At 51.6% G+C, this 25,890-nt stretch overlaps 2 protein-coding genes across 2 annotated transcripts; both read left to right on the top strand.

The window, feature by feature from the left end:
* Nucleotides 1-606: 606 nt before the first annotated feature.
* On the top strand, nt 607-7,154 carry SERPINF2 (serpin family F member 2). Its single transcript, XM_016211164.2, has 10 exons — nt 607-742; nt 1,361-1,427; nt 1,574-1,612; nt 1,717-1,779; nt 2,050-2,251; nt 2,723-2,866; nt 3,013-3,216; nt 3,694-3,836; nt 5,911-6,115; nt 6,742-7,154. Exons 2-10 carry the CDS (start codon nt 1,365-1,367, stop codon nt 7,152-7,154), a joined length of 1,476 nt encoding a protein of 491 aa, XP_016066650.2. The 5' UTR covers nt 607-742; nt 1,361-1,364.
* A 7,260-nt stretch (nt 7,155-14,414) lies between these two features.
* On the top strand, nt 14,415-25,348 carry SERPINF1 (serpin family F member 1). The gene is made up of 8 exons (XM_016211128.2): nt 14,415-14,496; nt 18,648-18,736; nt 19,973-20,171; nt 21,051-21,206; nt 21,600-21,803; nt 22,896-23,038; nt 24,022-24,232; nt 24,691-25,348. Exons 2-8 carry the CDS (start codon nt 18,656-18,658, stop codon nt 24,948-24,950), a joined length of 1,254 nt encoding a protein of 417 aa, XP_016066614.1. The 5' UTR covers nt 14,415-14,496; nt 18,648-18,655; the 3' UTR covers nt 24,951-25,348.
* Nucleotides 25,349-25,890: the final 542 nt, after the last annotated feature.

Genomic DNA, 25,890 nt, shown 5'->3' with positions numbered 1-25,890 from the left:
ATCGGATATGCAGGTCAATATTTACCAGAGGAGAAAGCAATCTGAACAGGGGTTGGCTGAGAGCAAAGGTCCTGGTAGGAGGGGAGGGCTTGGCTGGGCTGGCTGGAGACCTGGCAGAGTGTGGGGAGCACCCAAGTGTCCCAGAGGGACAGCGTGTGCAGCAGAGAAGAGCCTACAGAGGTACGAGAGGAGTGGTAAAGGCCTGCTCCTCGGGCAGGAGAAGAGGTAGGAGCTGCCTACTTGGTTCAGGGAGTCTGGGCTGAATTTATTCAGGAGGCCTGTTGTTTCCCAGCTTCCTGGGGTGATGAGGGGCCAAGGTGGGGATCCAGAGGAAGGCTCTCTGGGGTTTGAAAAACTGGAGATCTGTTCTTGCCGGGAAGATTCAAAAGTCCAGGTTGGGGATCAGAACCCTGGCCAAGGGCCCTTGTGTGTGATGGGGGTGGGGCCAGGGGTGATAGAAGGATCCTCCAGAAGGGCTGGTCCTGAGATGGGGGTGGGGTGTATGAGACGTGCTCCCAGGCTAGATCTAGACCTGTCCATCCCCTCCTGCCAGCCTGACTTCCCGGAGGCAGCTTGGGGCAGAGTGTTTCCCGAAAGTCCAAAGGTGGCTCTGGCCAGAGTCATTCATTGGATTCTGCTGCTGGGTCAACAAGGGGGCTCTTGGGGCCACCCCATCACTCCTGCTGAGACCTCAGGGCCTTATCAGTCTGTGCACCCTTTTGGACAAGACCAGTAAGAAAAGGTGAGTCAGATGGATGGGAGATCTGGGGAGGGAGCCCCAGTACAGGACAGGGTTCTCAGAAGAGGGGCCTTGGGCTAGGCTGCAGGCAGCCATTACTAAGTGCCAGGCATTGTACTCAGGGCTCACAAAGACTGTCTTATTTTGGTCCTCACAATACCCGTAGGAGGAGGTAGGGTCTTGTGCCACCATTTTACGAGATAAGAAGCCCAGAGGGGTTAAGGGAGATGTCCAAGGTCCTCTGGCAAGAGTCAGTCTGGATTCAAACCCAGGTCTGACTCACAATGCCAGCCCTTGAATAATGAGGACTTTTTTGTTTTGATTATACTTTCCCCTATGAGTCCAAACATTTTCAGTGCATGAAATGTGAAACACCCAGAAACATAAGATGGGAAACAGTTCAGGGGGGGAAATCCCACCCCTCAGAGCTGAGGGCTGATGCTAATGTGTTTTGGGGGTGTGTGCTGTAGCTGGCGTTGTCCCCTTAGCTGTGACAGCTCAGGACTTTGCCAGCCAGTGATCATGTGGGTATAGTGGCTTGGCCTCAGGTGGCCGGTAAGATAATTGGTGACAGTGTGTATGGGGGGACGAGTTGAAACCAAGTCTTCCTGTCCCACACAGGAACATGGTGCTGCTCCGGGGGCTCCTGGTGCTCAGCTTGTCCTGCCTGCAAGGCCCCTGCTCAGTGGTGAGCCTGGGCAGTGGTCTGGGTCTGGGGGGGAAGGGAGAGGTGGGTATTGAGAGGCCAGAGGTCTGAGGGGGAAGAGGAGATCTGGGTGGCAGGAGGGTTTGGCTCTGAGAGGGTTCCCCCTCTTCTCATCCCTTTTTCAACAGTTCTCTCCAGCGAGTGCCGTGGAGCCCTTGAACCAGCAGGTACTGGGAAGAGGGGCTTGACAGGAAGGAAGGCGCCTGTGGCTCGTGCAGGGTGGGGGACCTGTGGGAAGGGTCCCTGTCCATTTGCTTCCTCCTTTCTTCAGGTAATGATCGGGCCAGGCCAGGAGCAGCTGTCCCCGCTTACCTTCCTCAAGTTGAGCAACCAGGTACAACCAGGTGGGGCTGGGAAAGAGTGGGCGGGGCCTGAGGGAGAGGGACCAATCAGCAGGCAGGGGTGAGGGAACTGGGGCGTGGCCTTGAGGCTGAGGACCGAAGGGAGGGGGTGAGAGGGATCAGATACAGGCATCCAGTCCCCAGAGCTCTCAGGATTGGGACAAGGCCCTGATGCCCCCGGGGAACAGGGGCTAGGAAGGAGATCATCACAGAACCGGGAGTTGACCCTTGGCCCCCACTGACCCCCCCACATATCCCTGCAGGAGCCTGGTGGCCCGACTGCCCTGAAGACGGCCCCAGAAGGCTGCAATGAGGCCCCAACCCCGGAGCAGACTCGCAGGCTGGCCAAGGCCCTGATGGCCTTCACCACAGACCTATTCTCCCTGGTGGCCCAAAGGTCCACCAGCCCCAACCTCATCCTGTCGCCTCTGAGTGTGGCCCTGGCACTGTCTCACCTGGCACTAGGTACCGTGGCAGCACCTGTCCAAACCAGCAGAGCTGGGAGGCCAGTAGGAACTCACTACTTCAGACTTACTCCTCCATCAGGGTCACTTGGACATCTGGTAAAAATGCAGATTCCTGGGCCCACCTCAAGTCTCTGTGAATCAGGTTCCCAGGGATTGGGCCCAGGGATCTGCTTCTGGTGACTTTTAGGCCAGAGTTTGGTAGCTACATCTCCCTTGGACTGGAGGGTCTCATTGTGGGAAACTGAGGTTCAGAAAGGGCTGACAATTTTCATGAGGTGTGGTCACCCAGGCTGTCAGCAGCAGAGAGGAAAGTAGAACTTGAAGTCCTGTCACACAGACCAGTTCAGCGGGCATGAGGAGAGTGTGTGGTCCCAGGGGCGTGCTCACCGTGGGTAATCAAGAGGGACTGGTGGGCAGTGGTGGTGGGAAAGAACCCCAGCCTGGGCCACAGCTGGTGTGACCCCCCCAGGTGCTCAGAACCAGACGCTGCAGAGGCTGCAGCAGGTGCTGCATGCGGACTCAGGGCCCTGCCTCCCCCACCTGCTGAGCCGCCTCTGCCGCGACCTGGGCCCCGGGGCGTTCCGAATGGCTGCCAGAATGTACCTGCAGAAAGGTAGGCACTGGTGGAAGGGCACGCCCTAGGTAGTGCCCCAGGGTGGACGGGGTGAGGGAGATGAACTGGGCCTCAGGTAGCCAGTTGGATCATTGTTGTCTGTGGAGCCTGAACCCTGGGAACAACTTGTGGCCCCTTCTGTGTAGGATTTCCCATCAAAGAGGACTTCCTGAAACAATCAGAACTTCTCTTTGGCGCAAAGCCCATGAACCTGATGGGAACGAAGGGGGATGACTTGGCGAACATCAACAAATGGGTGAAGGAAACCACGGAGGGGAAGATTGAGGATTTCCTCTCAGAGATGGCCGATGACACGGTGCTGCTCCTCCTCAATGCCATCCATTTCCAGGGTGCGCTCCTCCTCTTCTCAGGCCTCCCACCCTGGCAGCCCCTACCTCTGCCCTGTAGGCTGAGCTGGCTGTGCAGCTGTCCCTCTCCCTCCTCAGGGCTGAGCCAGGGGCAGGGAGCTCACTGGGTTGTGGCTTGGGAGAGGGTAGGAGACAGGTAATGGTGTGGCAGGGAGGGAACCCAGGAACTGGATGGGGCTGTTGTGGAGAGTACCTTAGGAGGAAACCGAGTCTGAAAAGACCCAGGGGGAGGTTCCCGGGAGCAGGTCAGGGCATGGGGAAAACGCACGCCAAGATTTTCAAAACTCTACAGAAAAGAGAGCTCAGATCAACTGCGTATCAACTGGCACAGCACCCTCTCGGGTCTCGGCCCCCTCCTTTTGTCCCTCGAATGGGTTCTGGTGGGATGAAGAAGAGGCTGGTGGTCTAGAACCCACCCTATTCCCAGTCTATGTGGCCCCTGCCCTCTGCTGGATGCAGGTTTCTGGAAGAGCAAGTTCGACCCAAGCCTCACCCAGACAAGAACTTTCCACCTGGACGAGCAGTTCACTGTGCCCGTGGACATGATGCAAGCCCGCATGTATCCTCTGCGCTGGACCTTGCTGGAGCAGCCTGAGATACAGGTTACCCTTGACTGCCCAGGCTGGGCCTGGGTGCTGGGAGGTGGGGAGGGAGTAGACAGGCTACAGAGCAGGCACAGGGGTGGGGAGGTGCGCCCTCATCTTCCTTGTAGCCATGTCCCTGGGGCACATGGCTATGAAACGCCTCACTATGCCCCCACCCAGGGGGACTGAGGCTCCAGGCTCTTCGAGGTTCATTCATTCAACAAAACAATATTGAGTATTTGCTCTGTGCCAGATACTGTTCTGGGCACTGGGGGTTTAGTGGAACACAAGGGGAGTCCAGATCCCAGTTCTCCGGTGGGAAGACATGCTGTACACAAGCATGCGAACGTTAACAGGATAATTTTGTTTAGTGATAAGTGCTATGAAGGGAAAAAAAATTTTAAGGTGATCTATTAGTGACTGGGGATGGTATTTTATTTTATTTTATTTTGAGAGGGGGGGGGAGAGAGAGAGAAACATCAATTTGTTCTATTTATTTATGCAGTCATTGGTTGGTTCTTGTATGTGCCCTGACTGGAGGTCAAACCTGAAACCTCGGCCTGTCCAGATGATGCTCTAACCAATTGAGCGACCAGGCCAGGGCTGGGGAAGGTATTTTAGAAATAGGTGTTAAGGGAGCTTTTTTTTTAAAATCCTCACCTGAGGATATTTTTTCCATTGCTTTTCAGAGAGAGCAGAATGGAGAGAGAGGGGGGAAGGGGAGAGAAACATCAATGTAAAAGAAACACATCGACTGGCTCCTCTTGCACTTGCCCTGACCAAGGCTGGGGATTGAGCCTGCAACTGAGGTACATGCCCTTGGCTGGAATAGAACCTGGGACCTTTTAGTCCGCAGGCCGACACTCTAACCACTGAGCCAAACCAGCCAGGGCCGGTCAGGGAGCATTTTTTGAGGAGGGGCATTGAGGTGAGACCTAGGTGATCTCTGGGTATTACATGGACCTCAGCAGCCATGGAGCCACTCAGGGCCTTCGCACCCTCAAGCCTGGGAGATGCGACCTGAGCTCTCACACTGTGTTTCTTAGAAGGGAGGCTCTGCTTGGGATGGATCTGTCAGCATCCTGATAGAACATTCTGACTGGATAGAGCTATGCTGAGCTATCTCAGGTGTGGACTCCTTTGCTTCTAGTCTAAATGTGGTCCCCTGGGCTTAGGCACTGATCCCTGGGCCAGAAGAGCTGGTGCCTGTGGCTGAGATGGTAGTGTCGCATGGTTTCACAAGGGCAGCATGTCACAGACCACATCTGCTTCTGCAGCCCTCCTGAGGGGGCAGCTTCTCTCCAGTTCAGCCTGAAAGGAGGACGGTCTGGTTTACCACCCCACCAGCTTCCTTCCTATTGCCCCTTCCCTCCAGGCGCTGTCCTGGCCCCTCTTCCTTCTCCCTTTGTCTCCACTCTTGTCCTCCCCGGCCTTCCTGTCCTCAGGCACTCTGCAGGCAGGGCTAGGCAGCCAGATGCTGGTATTCCTCCCACCCCTTGGGCTCCTGCTGTCTGGGCCTGCTGAGAGCCTCAGGAGTCAAAGCTGCAAGAGACCATCAATCCCAATGGTTTTCATATTTCTTTAGCCGTGAAATCCCTTGCACATGAAAATCTTACCCCAAGTCACAGGACTGGGCAAAGTCACCACTGAAGGTGAGAGAGGCGGAGAGAGTACCACCCTTTGCAGCAGCTGCTCTGCAGAACCTAGGGCAGTTTGAAAAGCAGCAACCCAAGTCCACTGTATACACGGAGAAACTGAGAGGGGAACACAGGAGGTTCTTCACCCCATGTCACAGGGCTAGCAGGTAGTAGCAGATGAAGACCCAGACAGACACCATTTATTAAGCGCAGGTAATGTGCAGACATTCTGCTAGGAGCTTTAAAAGCGTTATCACACATCAGCCTGCAGTGTGGGCAGGTAGTGTTACTCCACTTCACAGGTGAGGGGCTGGAGGCTCTGGGGAGCTGAGCTCATACCTGAGAAGCGTGGGCCGGATCCCCGGTCCGTTGGTCTCGGAAGCACACGCTGGCCCAGACCCACCTAGGTCTGGATGCTTTCTGGCCCTCATGCTGTCTCCTTCCTCTGTCTGTAGGTGGCTCATTTCCCCTTTAAGAACAACATGAGCTTTGTGGTCATTGTGCCCACCTACTTTGAGTGGAATGTGTCCCACGTGCTGGCCAACCTGAGCTGGGACATCCTGCATCAGCCCTTGCTTTGGGAGAGACCTACCAAGGTCCAGCTGCCTAAGCTGCACCTGAAATATCATCTGGACCTCGTGGCCACCCTCAGCCAGCTGGGTAAGGAGGGGCATGGGACAGCCACCTAGGGCAAGGTGGGTGAGGAGGAAGCCCCAGCTGGCAGTGGGTCTGAGACAAAGTTAGCCTGTGTCCTTCCTTTTTATGAGGCTTAAGGAGGTGAGAGGATTTGATGTGAGTCCCTGGACTGTCTGGCCTAGGGTACACTGGGCGGTCCAGGCCATGAGGACCTGCTCTGCGCAAGTCAGTATTGCAAAGAATCCCGGGTGGAAAGCCTGGGATGGTATGTGAGCCTCACTGGCTCTCCTGCAGGGGGCATTGTGCAGGCACTGGGAGCCCTCCGTGTACAAAGAGCTCAGTCTAACAGAGTGGGCAGATGAGGAATCAGTATTTACAATTCAGCATAAGTGGTAAGGCAGAGGGCTTCTCTCCAGTTCACCCAGGAGAACATTGAAAAGGCACCTGTCTGGGCTTTGGAGCAGGGGCACAGGGAAGGCTTCCTGGAGGAAGTAACCTTTAAGCTGAGAGTTGAAGGTTAGGTGGGAGTTAACCAGGGATCTGTGGGTTCAAGGTGTTTCCTTGCCAGGATGCCAGACACCCTCCCAGGCAAGTACAGGCCGCCTGTGGAGAGAAGGCAGCTCTGACCAGCCATCTCTCGCCCCGGGCAGGCCTGCAGGAGCTGTTTCAGGCCCCAGACCTGCGTGGGATCTCTGACCAGAGCTTGGTGGTGTCCAGCGTACAGCATCAGTCCACTTTGGAGCTCAGCGAGGCCGGCGTGGAGGCGGCCGCTGCAACCAGCTCTGCCATGTCCCGCATGTCCCTCTCCACCTTCAGCGTCAACCGTCCCTTCCTCTTCTTCATCGTGGAAGACACCACGAACCTGCCCCTGTTTGTGGGCAGCGTGAGAAACCCCAACCCTGGTGCCCAGCGGGAGCACAAGGAGCAGCAGGATTCCCCTGACAACAGGGACTTCCTCCAGGGCCTGAAAGCCTTCCCCCGCGGGGACAAGCCCTTCGGCCCGGACTTGAAACTGGCGCCCCTCTCAGAGGAGGATGACCTCCAACCTAGCAGCCCCAAGTGAGGGCTGCGGGCTCCAGCATCCTGAGTCCCTGCCTGGACCAGCCTCTCAGTTCATGTGACTTTCCAAACACTTTGTGGGATGGGGGTGGGGGCCTGGGCGTGCAGTCCAGGGGAGGAGAGGAGCCATTCTTTCCATCTCCTCTTGGGGAGTTTGGAGTGGGGCGGGGCGGGGAAGAGGGGCAGCTGTGGACCCACTTTTGTCAGCAAGGTAGGTGGGTTATTCCTTAAGTTGGCTGGCGTACATCCACATTTGTTTACCAGATGGCGGAGCAGGAGGGGTTGGATGCTCCGGCTGGGGAGAGGAGCGATAGCCCTGAGGGTGGCTCGGGGGCAGAGCACTGTCCTGGGGTTAGACCTGTGGGTCGGCCTTGGCCTGCTCTGCGGGTGGAGGTCGAGCATCCCGCCGTTGCCCCTGCCGTCACCTGCCCAGCGCCCCACCAGCCTCCACCCCACCCCCGTGCCCTGTCGCCTCAGTCTCCCTCTCACTGGTCCTTAGTGATGCCAACACTGCCAGGACTCCCTTTCCTTCCTCTCTCCTCTTCCTCCTCTGCCTGGGGTCTCAGGGGCTGAGGGGGGTGGCATTAGTTCCTAAAGGCTCTTTTGTAAAGTTTTGTAGTGATTTTTATGCTACCTGAATAAAGAATGAATGGGCTGCTTTGATGTCACTGTTCTGGGCATGGATGGGAGCAAGGGGACTGGAGGAAGGTGGGGAGGGGGCCACAGAGCAGACTGGACAAGAATCAGGCAGGGCCCCAGGAACACCAGCCCTTCCTGTGCCACGTTTGGTCTCTGGCCACTCGCCAGCCCTTCGCCGCCGTGCAGTCCCCTCTGACCTCTCCAGTGCCTTCCAGGGCCACCTCCACGCCAGCCTGGCCTGCTCGCAGCCTGCGCCTCTCCACAGGCCTCAGGCAGCCGCAACAAGGGCTGCTCAGAATAGCACCAGCCTCCGTTTTGGGAGAAGAACCAGCAATTAGGGACTTGAGGAGTTTCTAATTACACGCTGGCCCCTCTGCCAGGAGCTGGCGCCCGCCAGCCGGGGGTGGCTCCGGCTGAAGGCTGTCAGCGCCTGAGGATTTGGGGGAAGCGGTTGGGGGCGCCTTGGCACGGGGCAGGGGCGGCATGGGTGTCCACGTGGGTGGCCCTTGTCTGCGAGCAGGGTGTCCATGCGGCAGCGGCCCCCTGCAGCCCTGAAGGGCAGTGGTTAAGAGCAAGGGATGGAATCCTGCTTCTCACAAACTAGCAGCGGGGAGGCAGGTAATGAGTAAACAAGCGGAATACATGGAATGTCGTGATTGGAGCTGGGATGGGAAAGAAAGCAGGGAGCTGAGACTTGAAGGAGGTGAGGGGGGCACCGTGGAAACCTGGGGAAGAGTCCTGGGCAGAGGAGTAGCAAGTGCAGAGCTGCCGAGGCGGGGGCGCAGTTGGAAAGTTCCAGATGAGCAGGAGATCTGTGGGGAGTTGAGGGAGTGAGGGGAAGGTTTGAAACTAGTCATCACTCTGGGGGTCACTGCCATCGCCTCCTAGATTCTCCCGCAGCTGGTTTGGCTGCTTTAATCGCATCCTTATGAAGTGCCTCCTGTGTGTCCAGCAGCACACCCAGCTTTGGGGGTGCAGCAGCTAACAAGCAGCCAGTACCCCCACTCCTGAAGCCTGAAGCTGGCAATAGAATGGTCTAGACAATAAACAAGCGAACACTTCGTGTTGGAGTAGAGTATGCAAAGTACGCAAGTTGTAACTGTACATAACTTAATGATTTTTTTCATGGGCCAAATACCTGTGTTGCAACCAGCACCGAAATCAAGAAACAGTACTCAGCCTCCTGACTTCTAATAACAGATTTGTCTTTCCTAGTTTTAAACTTTATATAAAGGAATCATACAGGCTGTGCTCCTGTGTCTTCTTTCGTTCAACCTCATGTTTGTGAAGTTCATATGTGTTATTGTGGATGGCAATAATGCATTCACTGTGAAAGGCTTTTAATTGAGGGGTGCCGTGGTCTGATTTAAGCTCCAGAAGGCTCCCTCGGCTGCGATGTGGAGAACAGATTCTAGGGGCACAAATGCAGAAGGAGGGAGACTGGTCAGCAGGCAAAGAGACACAGGTGGCTTGGCCCAGGGCGCTGGCCGTGGAGGAAAGTGGTCAGAACTCAGGCATGTTTTGCAGGTAGATGTTATAGGACCTGTGGACGGATTGTATGGGAGATGAGGGAAATGCAAGGCTCAAGGGCCGTGGGGCTCATAGTTCAAGTTCCTGGAGTTTTGTCTCAAGAAAATGGCTTTTACTTTGACGGGAATCAGAGTGAGGGGCAGATTTTAGCACTGACTGAAGATTTCCATCTTAAATGCCACACTTATATAGGGTGAGCATATGTCCCAGTCTGCCCGGGACAGTTTGAGTTATGTCCAGCTTAATTGCATTCATTTTTGCTCTTAGAAGTGTTTGGATAATATGTTCATCCTACCCACTGGGCATCCATGTGGATATGTCAAATAGGAAACTGGATATTTTGGTCAGGGCTGGAAATGTATATCTGGAAGGATGCAGAGGCATTTAAAGTTATGGAACTGAGAAAAATGGGAGGCATCTGTAAGACTCTCAACAATAAAGATAAATTAAAAAAATAAAAAATAAAAAGTAAGTCATGAAACTGGGAGAAATCACCTAAGAGGAGACGTAGAGGGAGAAAGAAAGAGGTCCCAGGATCAGGCCAGCAAGGGGACAGGAAAGATGCAGCGATGCGAGGTGGGAGTAAAACAGGAGGGTATGAAGTTAAGGTTTCAAGAAGGCCAAGGCAGAGACACAGAGGTCGCCTGTGAACTTGGTGACAGAGGTTTCAAAGGTGGGCACAGAAGCAAGCTTGAGGCTGGGGAGGGAATGGAGCAAAGACACTGCAGACGCAAGAATCAATAGCTGTGAGGGGGAGCAGAGAAATGGGCAGTGGCTTTAGGGGATATGGCCTGGAGGGTGTGCTTTTAAAAAGGGGGGAGGTGATAGGGGATGTGTGAATTATAAAAGATTGATAGATCTGGCACTAAAATGAGAAACTTGTTTTCATGAGAAATAGCATAAAACAAAATGAAAAATAAGCCTCACACTTCTATGAAGACTGTGGAGTGATCCTTCGGGACAAGGGCCACCTGCAGGAGCCAAGTCCTTGCAGAGCACTCCGAGGCCCTCTTCTGCAGTAGGAGAGGGAAACAGTCCTTCCGCGGTCATCGGACGAAAGAGAAATCTCTTTTTTTAATAAGTTACTGTGAAATAATTGGGACATACCAAAAGGTATAATGAATTACATAATGCCACTGCCCAACTTAAAAAACATTCTCAGTAGCCTGGCTGACGTGGCTCAGCGGTTGAGCATCGACCCGGGATCCAGGAGATCACAGTTCGATTCCTGGTCAGGGCACATGCCCGGGTTGCGGGCTCGATCCCCAGCAGGGGGCGTGCGGGAGGCAGCCGATCCATGATTCTCTGATGTTTCTCTCTCTCTCCCTCTCCCTTCCTCTCTCTGAAATCAATAAAAACATTAAAAAAAATTTTTTCAGTATAGTCCTGGCCCGCGTGCCCAGTGGCCTGCGCGCCAAAGCGCTGAGGGTTCGATTCCAAATCAAGGGCACATACTTGGGTTGGAGGTTCGATTCCCACCCCAGACAGGACATATGCCGGAGGCAACCAGTGGATCTCTCTTTCTCTCTCTCTTCTCCTCCCTCCCCTTCCACTTTCTCTAAAAATCAATGGAAAAAATATCCTCGAGTGAGGATTAACAACAACAACAAAATTCTCATATAGTAGCAGCCTTACATTCCCTTCCCCCAATCTGTCCCTTACCCCCAGAACGATCATCCTGAATTTGGTTTTCATTTTCATGCATTTCTTTTATTTTCGCCACATGAGTTTTTATCTGTAAGTGCTCTATAGTATCATTTTGTGTGTTTTTAAGTCTTACATAAATGGATCATCCTGTTTGTATTCTCCTGCAATTTGTATCACTCCACATTGTGAGATAAATCTGTGTTGATTTAAATGGCTTTCCTGGATTATTTCTCAGGCTGTAGACTTTTCCATCCTTTATTTAGTCTCCTATTGATGGACATAAAGGGAGCTCCCATTTTTTTGTCACGACAAATCATGCTTCTAGGATATTCTTTTCTTTTCTTTTTAAAAATATGTCTTTATTGATTTCAGAGAGAGGAAGGGAGAGGGAGAGAGAGAGAAACATCAATGATGAGAGTCATTGACTGGCTGTCTCTTGCACGCCCCCTGCTGGGGGTGGAGTCCGAAAGCTGGGCATGTGCCGGGACCAGGAGTCCAGCTGTGACCTCCTGGATCCTAGGTCGATGCTCAGCCATTGAGTCACGCCAGCAGGGCTAGGATAGTCTTTACATACTTCCTTGTGCACATATGTGGAGTCTTTTCAGCTCACATGCTTAGGAGTGGAATTACTGAGTTGTGGGTTTGGGCTTACCTACCTTTAACTGCCAGAGCTGCCACATACAGTTATGCACAACTTTGCCAGATTGCTCTTCAAACTGGTTGTATCAATTTACGCTCTCGCCAGCAGCGCATAAGAGATCCTGGTTGTCCACATCCTCGCCAACACTTGGTTTTGTTAGATGTTTAAATTTTGCCCATCTGATGAGGTTGAAATACACTCATCAATTATGGTTTTAATTTGCATTCCCCTGATTACCGGTGAGGGCAAAACACCCTTTTTTATAAGTTTATTGGCCATTTAAGATTCATCTTCTTTAAATTACCTGGTCCTGTTTTTCTGTTGAATTGATTTTCTTTTTCTTACTGATTTGTAATTCTTCTGTATCCCAGTTAGTGATTTCTTCTATCAGTTGTCTCTGTTACAAATCTTTTCTCCCAGTGTGAGGCTTGCTTTTCATTTTGTTTTTCATGAAAACAAGTTTTTAATTTTATTGCCAGATCTATCAATCTTTTATAATTCATGCTTCCTTTGGTGTATTGTCTTAACAAATATCTTTCTTACCCAGAGATCACAAAGATATCATCTATACATTTTTCTAAAACATTTACAATTTTTCCTGTTGTGTATGTGTTTGTGTTTGCTTTTTAAGGCACTAAAAGTATCTCTGAAAGGATACCTAGGAAAGAGATTAACATCAGCTGTCTCCAGGCAGTGGAGACCCTGACGGAAGATAAGAGCGAGAGGAAGACTTTTTTCATTTGTATACTTTGTTGCTTTTGAGTTTTGAACCATGTGAACATAAGACCCATTCAAAAAAAGTAAATAATTTAAATAAAAAGTCATTTTAAACGGTTCTGCAAAAACAGAAATGGTTTTTCACATTTAAAACTCTAATGTACATAGTGCTCATTTTTGTGAAACAGGGATCCAATTTTAACTCGTCTGCTTGGATAGTCACGCCTTCCTACCTTTCTATGCTTAGCTCATTCCTATTTATCCTTCAAGATGCAGCTTAGATTCCTATATTCCAACCGCTCTGCCACAATACCCCGCAGAGCATCGCTGTCCACTAGAAATGCAATGCAGACCACACATGTAATTTAAGATTTTCTAGTAGACACATTAAAAAAGAAGTAGGTGAAATTAATTTTAATGATATATCTAATTTAACTCAATGTATGTAATCAGTGTAAAATTGAGATGGTTTACATCATTCTTTTTATACTAAATATTCAAAATCTGGTGTGTATTTTACACTTACTGCAGATCACAGCTCAGACTAGCACATTTCAAGTGCTCATGGTCACACCTGACTAGTGGCTTTTGTATTGGACAGTGTGGCTCTAAAGACTGCTGTCACAGAATGTGTTGCATTATATTGAAATGAACTTTTCCCACATCAGCCTCTGTTATCAGCCAGTAAGTTTCTGGAGGGTCTGAGTCTAATTCATCTATGTACTCCTTCCCCTCCTTGTATCTAGGTACTCAACTTTCTGGTAAATGGAGTGAACTCTGACTGTTGACACACTCTTTATATAAAGCTGAACTTTGTCCACTGGAAAATTCTACCCAGGGGCCCTAGCTCTGCTCCCTAGAACCTCACAGGAGGTGAGGTTCCCCTAAAATTTCTCTTCCTCAGCCTAAATATCCCAGAGCAATTTCCTTTCCTCCTCTGGCCAGGACTCATATCTACCTAGAAAACATTTTGTTACATTCTCTATTTCCCATGTCAGTATTTTAGTTTCACAACCACATTGCAGGTTCCTAAACATCCCAAGGTGGACACGGCCTAGGTGTTCTCCTCTCCAGGTGACTTCTATTGTGTCTAGGTGGGTGCCAGGCACACACTCGGCTCCTCTCAGGACTAATGTTTATAGTACATCTCACGTCTTCCTCTGGTCAGATATTTTCCTTACTTCCCTTTCAAAATTACAGAATTTCAGGGCTGAAAAAGCACCCAGATATCCCAGTTCCATCACTTCATTTAAAAAAATAAATGTCTTTCTTGATTTTTAGAGAGAGAGGAAGGGAGAGAGAGAAACATGGATGAGAAACGTCAATCAGCCACCTCCTGTACACCCCCTACTGGGTATCGAGCCCAAGCATGTGCCCTGACCAGGAATCGAACCAGTGACCTCTCAGTGTATGGAACTATGTTCAATCAACTGAGCCACACTGGCCAGGGCCCATCCCTTCATTTAAAAATTTTTTTATTGATTTTTTTTTTTTTAGAGAGAGGATGGGGGAGACGAAGAAAGAGAGAGAGAGAGAGAGATTGATTTTGTTGTTCCATTTATTTATGCATTCATTGGTTGCTTCTTGTATGTGCCCTGACAGGGGATCAAACCTGCAACCTTGGCATATTGGGAAGACGCTCTAACCAACTGAGCTACCTGGCCAGGCCATCCCTTCATTTTTCAGCCGAGAAAGGGAGGAACCATGAGAGCGGTCTTGCCCTAAATCCCAGTTAGTACCAGAGCCAAGGACCAGGAAAAACCCAGAACCCCAGTATTAGGCCAGTGTTTTCCTCACTCCACTAGCCTGCCTCTGGGCCTCCTCCTGCAAGACCCCTCCTCAGCCCAGTTTCCCACCTGGGCTGGCCAGGGTGCCCTCCGGCGTGGACCCTCAGGCAGTGAGGAAGGCTAGGGCCTGAAGGTGGGCCAGTAGGGTGTGTGAATGTGGGTGTCGTCGGGGTGCCTGCAGGAAGGGCAGCAGTGGGTTAAAGTTAACGCCAGACAATGATGCAATCACGGACTCCGAATTGAGTGCAGGTCGCTTTAAGACAGGAGTAGCTGTAATCCGAAGCCTGCTGGAAGCTGGATTGGGAGGCAGCAGAAAAGCTCTTGTGCTTGCAGGAGCCCCCTCAGCGCAGAACTGAGCTGGGCGCCGAGCTGCAGCGCACCCTCAGGTAAAGCAGCTCCCTGCCCGGTCTGCCCCTGTCCTGCCAGTCTCCCGTGGGCTGTGGGGACAGGGTAGAGGCAGGGTACCCCAGGGAGTGGAAAAGAGGGGTGCAAAGAAGAGGAGGTGGGGAAGCAGGAGGCTCTGCAGCATGGGCATCAGGGTTAGTGGATGAGAGAGGGCAGAGGGAGCTGGGGGTCAGAGGGCGGTGACCCAATTATCCTCAAACTCCACTCACCACTAGGAGAGGCTGGAAAAACTTGAATGAAGTGGGTGGGAAACAGTGGAGGGTGGTAGTGGGGGGGGAAGCAGGGAGCTCAGCTGCTGGGTCAGGACTGAGCCGCACCTCAAAGAGGCTCTGTAGCCCCGAGGGTCGGAGGCTGTCGGGGAGCTGGGCCCCCACCGGGGCAGCTGGGGAGGCAGCCCATCCTGACGCTCAGCCTTAGCTTGGGCTCAGCTTTCTGGCGCTTTTTCAGTCAACTGGTGCTGATTTCAATGGTAGCTTCCCAGCACTGCCAAGCAGCTGGCCTATCGAGCCACGCTGGGAGGCTGGGACAGAGGGTAGCTGGGTCCTGCTATCCAGTGCTCACTCTTTTCTCTTGGCCAAATTAGCTGCCAGTAAAAGCTGGGAGGTCAATGGGGTTTTGGCCTCTCACGAACAAAGACTGGTATTTAGCCCAGCCAGTGTTTGGGGTTTGGGGGCTCAGCTGCCAGTGCTGGAGAGAATGCTGCCCCCACTCCTTCCGCTCCCGGAGGCAGGCCACAGCAAGCAGTGGGTCTGGGCCAAAGAAAAGCTGCAGGCTTCCCAGAAACCCCATCACTGTCTGGCCCATGCCCATCCACTGGGAATTCAGCCCCCAGGATGAGGGTGGGAGAGGAAGGGGGCCGGGGAGTTCTGCTCCTAAGGCTGGTCCTTCTGGGGTGTGGGGTGATCCTCATGGGCACCCTGGCCCAACTTAATCAGGTCTTCATAAGAAACACTGCCTGGCGACTGATGGAGTCACCATAGGTGGGGTGGGCTGGGAGGGGACCCCCTTGGAATCTCCTTCCCAGAGCCAGGGAGAGGGTGGTGCCCTTCCTTGCACTGCCCATGAGGTCCACCACCATAGTTTGAAGGCTCTGTGGTTCTGGGAGGGGGAGGAGGGGGGTAGGGGGAGAGAGGGGAGGGGGAGGAAGGGGGGAGGAGGAGGAGGAGGAGGAGGGATGGTGTTTGTCTCACAACTGGGTTTAATTAGAAACACATGCTTTGGCTCAAATTTATCTTCCCAGCTTGAAGGCAAGATCGTGAATTCCCAGTTCCTTGCGTCTCTTTTTTTTAAACATATCTTTATTGATTTCAGAGAGAGGAAAGGAGGGGGAGAGAGAGAGATAGAGACATCAATGATGAGAGAGTCACTGATCGGCTGCCCTGACGGGGAATCGAACCCCGATCTCCTGGATCCTAGGTCGATGCTCAACCGCTGAGCCCCGCCCGGCCGGGCTGTGTCTCTTGATTTGGTCAATGTGGCAGAGAGGAAGGCCTGACCTCGGCCCGGCAGAGAGGATAACTACCTCCTCCTGTGCCCTCCCCAACCTGGTAGGACAGGAGTCTGGCTGGAATACTGCCCTTTGGACAGAATGGCATCGTTGTCCCTATGCCCCTGGCCAGGCAGTGGCTGCCGGCCCCAGCCCATGGAGCAATCATCCTGGACAGGGCATTGAGTGTGTGCTCAGAGGGGCCTCCACGCAGACCCTTACTCTCTGCCCTCTTACTGCCCTTGTAGGGAGTTTTTGATAATTTCTCCACTTCCCTCATCCCAGGGCTAAGGTGGATTCAGAGGTGCCATTAATACTATGTGTCCCCGTGCCTGGCTCTGGGCCAGCTGTGGAGCCATGTGTCTTTCCCCACAGGGTCCCTCGATTCATCTTCAGTCCTGAGCCCACACACACGGTGATGGTGATCACAGGACCTGGGGCTTGGGCTCAGACCCTGTAGGGACTCCCACAGACGTCACACTTTCAAGGGTATTGGAATTGTGAACTTAGTTTGCTTAAACACTATCCCAGGATGACCCCTACATCTGGCTGCTATCTCAACTCCCTATTCTGGCCAGAGCAACTAGAACTAACAGCTTTTCCTCTATTCTTGCCGCCTGTGGAGCTGAGTTTTCAGTCTCCAATAAACCAGTCTCCTGAGGCTCAGGCAAGGAAGGCTCCTGCCAGCTCTGGGTGGGGCTGGCTGGGTGGAGAGAACAGCTGTAGCCTGGATGGTGTTAAGGTCTTTATCTGGCACTGCAGAAAGCTTTTCCCGTTGTCTCAACGGAAGATTTCTCCCTGAGGGGCAGGGGCAGCCATGTGGAAGAGCAGCTAGCTGAGAAGACAGGGCTCCTCACTCTGAGATAGAGATCAGGGTTGACAAAGAAAGCGGGCTGGTTCCCATTGGCAGTCTAGCCAGAAGCCGGGCACACTCAGGCAGTCATCTTTTCTTTTGTTGCCTTTCTTGCTCTATAATGTTGTCCAGTGGATTATCAGGCTTATTTCTTTAAAAATATATCTTTATTGATTTCAGAGAGAAGAAGGGAGAGGGAGAGAGATAGAAACATCAATGGTGAGACAGTCAGTGATCGACTGCCTCCTGCACACCCCCTGCTGGGGATCAAGCCCGAAACCTGGGCATGTGCCCTGACCGGGAATCGAACCTCAATCTCTTGGATCCTAGGTCGATGCTCAACCACTGAGCCACGCCCGGCCAGGCATCAGGCTTAATTTTAAGGACTCTGGCCAAAAATCACACACTGCACTCCCAACTTTCCTGTTTGTTCTGAGAAGTCAGAAAAGTGTGTGTTGTGTGTGTGTGTGTGGGGGGGGGGGCGGTTATTGGGTACAGGAAAGGGTAATGTAAGGGCTCGAGACCCTTGTCATGTGTGTGTGAATATGTGTGTGTTTTGCAGGGGAGGTGAGGGGCAGGGAAGACAGATTATATGTTCTTGATATGGCAGTGTGGATGGAGGGGGAGCATTCCAAGACTTTGTCCTACTTTCTAACCAGAGGTCTCTTGGAAGATCTGATCTGTGACCACCCCCAGCTGCCTCATCCCTTCCCATCCCACATCACGACCCCAGAGTGAGCCCACAGATGCAGTGAATTCAAGACAGTAAGGGATGGTGGAGCACCTAGAGCCCTGGACCCAGATTTCCCTTTTCCTTTGCGGTCCAGGGGCCAGGCCAGAGCCGGGTCAGGAAAGACCACAGCTGGGGAGTTGAAGGGGCTTGGGTGGTCTTCCTGAGAGTGGGATTGTTTAACCTGAAGGAAAGAAGGTCCCGGAGGCATAAGAGCTATTTTCAAGCTGGCCGGGGGAGGAAGTCCTGGCTCTCCATTGGAGAGGGGGGGCCCTGGGGTTCCAGTTGCAGGGACACATTTCACTCAGGGATCACTGGAGAGCTCACCTATCTCTGCATTGGGAAGTGCTATTAAGGCATCATCTAATTTAATCCTTATAACAATAGTGAAGAACTACTTGATTTCCATTTTACAAGAGAAGATATTGTGATTTAGAGAGCCATTAAGACACAGGATTGAGATTTGAGCCCAGGCTCTTGGACCAGAGACCCAGCACTGCTAACTGTGAGAGAGAGAGCTCTTACACAGACCTGTCGGGGAAGACAGTGAGTCCCTTACAAGGCCACGGCTTCCAGGCCAGAGGAGTTCAAGGAGAGAGTTCGAGAACTTCTTGGGGATAGCAGGAGCTGGACCGGATGCCTCCATTCTCTGTATTCTGTGATTTTACATGAGACCTAGATGCTGCCCCCATTCTGTTAGTAGATATTGCCCCAATTCCTATATCATGAGCTGGTCAAGTGCCTCCAGGGAAAAGCCTTCGTGTTCATTTGCTAGGCCATGTCCACACACAGGAGCCCACTGCTGAATCTTCACTGTCCGGGGGCTTTAGGGTCTCCTGACACAGACAGTGGGATGAAAGCTCAAGCTCACCTGATATGACTGTGGGCCGTGAGGCAGGTGGAGGGGAAGGGAGTTGCTGAGAGGGAGGGATCTGAGGGTCCACTTCCAGCCTGGAGAGGGAAGGTGCCTAGTTCTGTGAAACCCAAGCTCCCTGCTCAGGGCGGCCTGGTGGTGCAGGGTGGGGGTGAGGGACACGGCCTGCCACCTCTTGCTTTCTTGCAGGCCCCGGGATGCAGGCCCTCATGCTACTGCTCTGGACTGGAGCCCTCCTCGGGAGCGGCAGCTGCCAGAACAACGCTGGCAGCCCGGAGGTCAGTGGTGGGTGGGGTGGGGGCGTGGGGGTGTGAGCAAGCACCCAGGTTCCAGGCTGGGCTCAGGCCTCTATGTCTAGACATCAGCAAAACAGAAAAACGTCTTGCCCTGCCTTTCAGAGAACAGAGTGGGGACAAAAGTAAGATCCCAGAAGTGAAAGGCAAAAAGCATTCTCACAGGCCAGGGCTGCCCCTTCAGTGAAGACCTTTCCTCGCCACCCGCATCGCTGTGCGTCTCACGAGTGGGTGGTATTCTTGGATATTTGTTCCGATGTAAGAGCGTGGAAAGGTCTTTTTCCTGTGCGGAGGAAGCGCATTTGGGTTGCTAAGGAGCCAATGCTATGTACCCAGGGGGTTATTGCCTCAGGAGGGCCAGGGCGGCCAGGGCACACTGGCTGGAGGCCTGGACTTTGTTGTGAGTTGGAGTTTAAATTCTTGCTCTACTTCTCACTAGCTTTGTGACCTTAGACAAGTCACTTTTACCTGAGTCTTTGTTTTCTTATCTATAAAATGGGATTAAAAAATACCCATTCTTACAGGGCCATGTGGCCAGTCACTTTATATTCCATCTGCTGAACAACTACTCTGTAGGTGCTGGGGGTGGGTGGAAATATAAAAGACTCAGCTTTTGCCTAAAGGAGCTCAGTCTTTCGAGATATTAGCCTTGGGGGTTATCAAATACATCAGCAAGTATGACATGAAGTGACGCCAATGAAAAGAAATAGCACAGAGCCCAGTCAGTACACAGCAGATGGTTAACATATATGTGGTATTTGACTCTAAAAAAAGGTGAGAAAACCAAAAAGTCCCTTAAGATTGGGGCAAACTAGGAAAGTTTATGATGGAGGAGGTGATCAGGGCCATGAGACAGGGAGGCTTGACAGGTAGAGACCTGGGAGCAGTAAGCGAGGGTGAGTGAACAGGAATCTGGTCTGGCTGAGAACAGGGTTTCTTGGGAGAGGAGGGGGCTCCTCTCCTTTTTTATTTTAAAGTATGTCACAGGCCTGAGGCTCACAGGTCACTAGTGTTGAAACCTGGTCAGCTAGTCTCTCTTCTGGGCTGCCTCTTCTCTCCCCAGCAGAGAGCTCCTGCATGACCAGGGGACACAAAATCATTCCAGTGTCAGGCTAAACATACCGCACTCAGGCAGGGGGCTAGAACGACAGTTCCACTCAAAGCCGTGTGGAGACCAGTCACCCACTGCTCATCTCCACTGGTCCTTGTACTCAAATCCAGGGCTCCCCAGCCCCCGAAACCACGGGGGTGTCAGTGGAGGAGGAGGATCCCTTCTTCAAGGTCCCTGTGAACAAGCTGGCAGCGGCTGTCTCCAACTTTGGCTATGACCTGTACCGCGTGAAATCCAGCATGAGCCCCACTGCCAATGTGCTCCTGTCTCCACTCAGCGTGGCCACTGCACTCTCCGCCCTCTCACTGGGTGAGTTCTCTGACACAGAAAGCCCCAGGATCCTAGAGCTGCCATCTGGCCACCGCACATCTCTGGCTTGCTAAGCCCTAGAGACACCGCGCCTTAGGGCAGGGTGCAGAGGCACTGAGACTGGGCGCAGAGGCACTGAGACTGGCTCCAGCAGGGTCCCAGCATGCAAGTGAGAGCTTGAAGGCTGTGCACACACAATTCCCTTGCTCCCCAGGAGGGTGCTGAGCACTGCTGACACAGGTGTGGGGCTTTAGGACCACTTATTGACATGGTGACTTTGATACTCATTAATTCCTTACATGAGCTTCTACTATGTGTCAGCCATTAGGCTTGGTTCTGGGGCTATAACTGCATACGAGTGGGCATAGTTCCTGCTTCCACTCAGGTCACAGCTGAGTTCATGGGGGAAACTAATAACTACAGGTCCTGGCCGGGTAGCTCAGTTGGTTAGAGCGTTGTCCCAATACACCAAGGTTGCAGGTTTGATCCCTGGTCAGGGCACATACAAGAATCAACCAATGAATGCATAAATAAGCAGAACAACAGATCGATGTTTCTTTCTCTCTCTCTGAAAAAAAAAAATCAGTAAAAATAAAGAAATAATAAGCAGGTAACTACAGAACAGCCTGGTGGGTGCTGTGATGGGAGAGGCACAGGGACTTGCACCCTCATTCCCACCTTATATCTCTCTGGCCCTGATGCCTTCAGCCTAGTTTAGAAAAATTTCTATTTCTTCTGTTGCCTTCAAATTCCTACCTAGAATGTCTCCAGTATCAGAAGAAAAAAGACTAAGTGTACAGTGTCCCTGTCCTGACATGGGAGCTGGCCTGAGTTGGGCCCTGGAACAGCTATCGAGCCCATATCCTTGTCTCTCTGCAGGAGCTGAACAGCGGACAGAATCCAGCATTCACCGGGCTCTCTACTACGACCTGATTACCAACCCAGACATCCATGGCACCTATAAGGAACTCCTTGCCTCCATCACTGCCCCCCAGAAAAACCTCAAGAGTGCTTCCCGGATCGTCTTTGAGAGGAGTGAGTGTGCTAGCCTGGGCTGCCTGAGGAGCATGGGGCTCTATGCTCTGTGTTTCTTTCTAAATAGTAGATCATGTCGGCCTGGCCAGGCCTAGCCCTGGTAGGCAGGAAGGGGCCCCGTGAGCCCAAAGGGGATCAGAAAGAGGAAGTGGGCGAGGGAGACAGGGGAGGGTCGGGGGGAGGCCAGTAACATGAAGAGAAACAGCAATGAGCAAAATCTGTAGTTCCCTGTCCAGTGCTGCCTGGGGAAGCTGGCACGAAGTCCCAGCAAGTCATGGGAAGACACTAGGCAGGAAGTCAGGGGTAAACCAGAACCTAAGCCTGGGACGCTTTCAAAGAGGGCATGCTGGTTTAGCTCTCAGACGACACTAACCTTCCTCCGTCTCTTCCCAGAGCTGCGGATAAAATCCAGCTTTGTTGCACCACTGGAAAAGTCCTATGGGACCAGGCCCAGAGTCTTGACCGGCAACTCCCGCTCTGACCTTCAGGAGATCAACAACTGGGTGCAGGCCCAGATGAAAGGGAAGATCGCTAGGTCCTCAAGGGAAATGCCCAGTGAAATTAGCATTCTCCTTCTGGGTGTGGCCTACTTCAAGGGTGAGGCCTTCTCCACTTCTCTTTTGGCCAAGGGTGGATGGAGGGGGTCAGACAGGACCAGGGAAGGGGGGAAGTCAAAGACCTAGTTCAACACCCCGGAGGTGAAGCCAGAGGAGGGCCTGAGAAACGCACTGGCCTGAGTGCTACCTGCTTGATGCCAGATCCAAGGCCTACGATGTGTAAGAGGCTGTGGAGAGACTAGCAGAGAGACAAAAGCATGACCCCTCTTGTGCCTGTTTGGGGCAGGCACTGTTAGATTTCTGGCTGGAGTCAGAAGAGGGTCAAAGCCCAGCTCTGCCTTTACTGGCTATAGAACTTTGCACAAGCTTTCTGGGCCTATTTCCTCATCTCTAACATGGGGACGATCCACTTCAGAGGCACTCTAGGTCCCCTCCCACCTTCACATCGACCCTGGCACTGTGCCCAGGACACTGCAGGTACCCGGTAAACCACTGCTGGTTCTATTCTTCTGGGCTGTGGCAATGCACCCAAGACTATTCCATGGGCCCACGTGAGGCCAGCCCCGCTCAGATAAGCCTTGGTTGGGATTTTAGGCAACCTCCCCTTAAAATGCTTTATAACCGCCTGTGAGGCAGTAGCAAGAATGGACCTTAAACTCCTAGAGAAAAGCTTGGCCTGAAGCGCTGATCCCCAGGAAGGGAGAGCAGCGGTTCCGGGCCAGCATGGTAAAGGCAACGCTGAACTAAGGGACTTTTTATCATCAACTCACTGTGTGAGCCCTGGCAAGTGACTTCACCTCTCTGGCTGCAGTGCTTTTTCAGCTATGAGAGGGGTCATGACATGATGTCCAGCTCCGGCCTCCTTTGATTCTGTCTCCCAGACACACCACTGTGGAACCGTAAACCAGTTTCCTTTTCTCCCAGGCAATAATGGAACTTGTATAATCCTGACAGTCAAATGAATAAAATCAACGTTATTTCCTTCTGAGTTTACTTATTGCCTGATATGTCGGGGCCTCTGGCAACTAAGATTCTGTTAGCCAGGTAATCAACACTGTGTTTTGGTCTCAGCATGGTCCCTGTGCCTTTCTGGTCTCCTGGGGCTTAGGGCACTCCTTTTATTTCATTCCAGGGCAGTGGGTAACAAAGTTTGACCCCAGAAAGACTTCCCTCCAGGATTTCCACTTGGATGAAGAGAAGACTGTGAAAGTGCCCATGATGTCGGACCCTAAGGCTGTCTTACGCTACGGCTTGGATTCTGATCTGAGCTGCAAGGTTTGTAGGGGTGGGGAGAGAGAAAAAAGACTTACAGGTGGTGTTGTGGAAATAGAATGACTTTTGAGATCTAACAGCAGTCTAAATTTTGCCTACTGTGTGACTTGCAGCAAGCTAACAGCTTCTTCCCCCCGCCCCCCAAAATAAAGGTGGGGAGAAACCCTCTCAGGGTTGCTTATAAGAATTAATAAGGTAATGTGAAATTACCTTATTGTGAAATTGGGGCCCTCTAGAGTAGATACTCAAATGTTGGTGCTTTCTTGTCTTTTCTTTCCTTCTTTCTTTTTCTTTTTTGTGTGCTGCACTTTTATTTCTAGAATTCAAAGCCAAACTTTCAAAAACTGTCACAAACTCCAAACTGCTGACCTTCTAAGTCTTTCACATCTACCTTACTGCTTTTAATTCTAAGTCAGTAGTCCTTAACCTTTTTCTCTGGGAATCTGACAAAGCACCCGAAATACTTGAAAGAAATGCCATGTATGCACACTCACACATTTCTGTATATAATTTCAGGGGCTACTGGGGCCTGGGATGCCATTTGTCCCATGGACCTTAGGTTAAGAACCTCCGCTCAAAGGACCTATTTTATTGCTGCTTCTGTGTTGCTGTGCTCAATGCCCCCATTTCTACGCCAGGGCTCTCTATATAACAGATATTCAGTAACTGTTGGCACATAAACCTTGGGAGAAGACAATTCTAGCTCCTTAGAACCACAGGAGAAAATTCTTTCAGCAGATTAACTTCAGGTGGGATCAGGCCAAGGGAAGAAAAGACAAGTCAACTTTTTGAACGAACATTAGTAAATATCTTGCTGCCAGAAAGCAATAGCCTAGAGGAGTAACCATTAAATAGATCAGGCACTGGGGAAAGCAGGGACAGGGCCCAACCATAGGAGAGAAGGCAACTGATGTGTGCGCATGTCTATCTCCAGGCTCCTAGGCTCTGAAGGACTAACCCATGTGGCCTCCTCCCTGTTGTTCCAGATTGCCCAGCTGCCCTTGACTGGAAGCATGAGTATCATCTTCTTCCTGCCTCTGAAAGTGACCCAGAACTTGACCATGATAGAAGAGAGCCTCACCTCTGAGTTCATTCATGACATAGACCGAGAACTGAAGACTGTCCAAGCGGTCCTGACCATCCCCAAGCTGAAGCTGAGTTATGAAGGAGAAGTCACTAAGTCCCTGCAGGAGATGAGTATGTCCGCAAGGCTCCTCTGCTCTCGGGGTGGGTGGGGTTGAGTTCTGAGCCTTCCATCTTGCTAAGCAGGACTCAAAGTCTCCAGGCCTTTGTAGGGAGGCCATGGATGATTCCTTAATTCTCATACATAGTTCTGGAGGAGAAGAATGAACCGCCTTATCAGACTCATTCCTCAGCCCCACGATGACACATCCCTATAACAGGCACTCAGAACACTGCCTATCCGGACAGGTCTGTTGATCTGGTTTCTAATCTTAACCTCAATTGCTGTGTGCTCTTGGGCAAATCACTCAACTTTTAACTGGAGCCTTGTGTACCTCACAAAAGGTCAAGAGCGGTGTTCCACTCCCAGCTTGCTTACCTCCTTGAATCAGGATTTAGGAATTAGGGCTGTATTCTTCCTTGGGTGTTGGCTAAGACAGGGTTTTAATGGAAATCTCTCTCAATCTCTGCAGAGCTGCAATCCTTGTTCGATTCACCAGACTTCAGCAAGATCACGGGCAAATCTATCAAACTTACTCAAGTGGAACATCGAGCTGGCTTCGAGTGGAATGAGGACGGAGCAGGCGCCACCCCCAGCCCAGGGCTCCAGCCTGCCCGCCTCACCTTCCCCCTGGACTACCACCTTAACCAGCCTTTCATCTTTGTACTGAGGGACACGGACACAGGGGCCCTTCTCTTCATAGGCAAAATTCTGGACCCCAGGGGCACTTAATGCTCCAGTTTGATGTTTAAAAACCCTAGAGGGATGGCAGATTATACATTACATGAAGGCTGCCCCTATAATGTTTCAATGTATACTTTGCAATAAAAGTGCTTTATCCTTAACTTTTGTTACCCTATCCCCACTCCTATTTTGAGCTATATTAAGTTTAATATGAAAATAAATAGCTCTTTAGGAATTTTGTGGTCCTGCATTTCTAGCCTGGGTCTATCTAAACTCTGCAGAAAGTCACCATTTATAAGAACTTTTAGTTATCTGCATTGTATAAGGCAGAGACTGATCCTCTGCTCTGGATGTTTACATACTAGGACCACTAATGCCCCCAGGAGGGCATTTCCTGGCTCCATAATCTTAAATAAACCGACTCTAGTTTTCTTTTTTAATCCTTACCCGAGGATATGCTTACTGAGTTTTAGAGAGAGGAAGGGGAGGAACAGGGGCAGAGAGAGAGAGAGATTGATCAGCTGCCTCCTATATGTACCCTGACTGGGGATTGAACCCATAACCTAGGTATATGCCCTGATTGGGAATTGAACCCGCAACCCTTTGGTGCATGAGGTGATGCTCCAACCAACTGAGCCACACCGGCCAGGGCTATTTTACAGAGCATTTAAAGAAAGCTCCCAAGTACACATAAAAATGGGACCCGATGTAAAAATTCTAAACGTATTCTTTTTAAGGAAGTATGCCTATTTACAAAGTACAACAGGACCTTTTTCAGGAACTTGAAACATGCCGAGTGTTTAAAACATTGTCCACAGGACTAAATTTTCCTTCTTGAAAAAGTTAGCTCTACCAAAAAATCTCACTGGCCACTGCCTTGCCAGAGTTAGTAAAAAAGAAAGAAATATGTTCTGCCTGCCCTTCATTCAAATCTTTCAGTGCGAACCGTGTTCCAAATACTCAGCTTCTGCAAAAGCTTCTGCCAGGC

Source organism: Miniopterus natalensis, chromosome 17 (genome assembly GCF_054644295.1).
Source record: "Miniopterus natalensis isolate mMinNat1 chromosome 17, mMinNat1.hap1, whole genome shotgun sequence".
Taxonomy (NCBI): domain Eukaryota; kingdom Metazoa; phylum Chordata; class Mammalia; order Chiroptera; family Miniopteridae; genus Miniopterus; species Miniopterus natalensis.
This window is presented reverse-complemented; position numbering and strand designations above follow the sequence as displayed.

What these genes read in the sequence shown, in the direction of transcription:
- SERPINF2 (XM_016211164.2), top strand. Translation starts at nt 1,365, where the DNA reads ATGGTGCTGCTCCGGGGGCTCCTGGTGCTCAGCTTGTCCTGCCTGCAA. An exon ending in ACTGTCTCACCTGGCACTAG is followed by an intron (nt 2,252 to 2,722) that starts GTACCGTGGCAG and finishes TGACCCCCCCAG; the next exon opens with GTGCTCAGAACCAGACGCTG. An exon ending in GGCCACCCTCAGCCAGCTGG is followed by an intron (nt 6,116 to 6,741) that starts GTAAGGAGGGGC and finishes CGCCCCGGGCAG; the next exon opens with GCCTGCAGGAGCTGTTTCAG.
- SERPINF1 (XM_016211128.2), top strand. Translation starts at nt 18,656, where the DNA reads ATGCAGGCCCTCATGCTACTGCTCTGGACTGGAGCCCTCCTCGGGAGC. An exon ending in ATTCTGATCTGAGCTGCAAG is followed by an intron (nt 23,039 to 24,021) that starts GTTTGTAGGGGT and finishes CTGTTGTTCCAG; the next exon opens with ATTGCCCAGCTGCCCTTGAC. An exon ending in TAAGTCCCTGCAGGAGATGA is followed by an intron (nt 24,233 to 24,690) that starts GTATGTCCGCAA and finishes CAATCTCTGCAG; the next exon opens with AGCTGCAATCCTTGTTCGAT.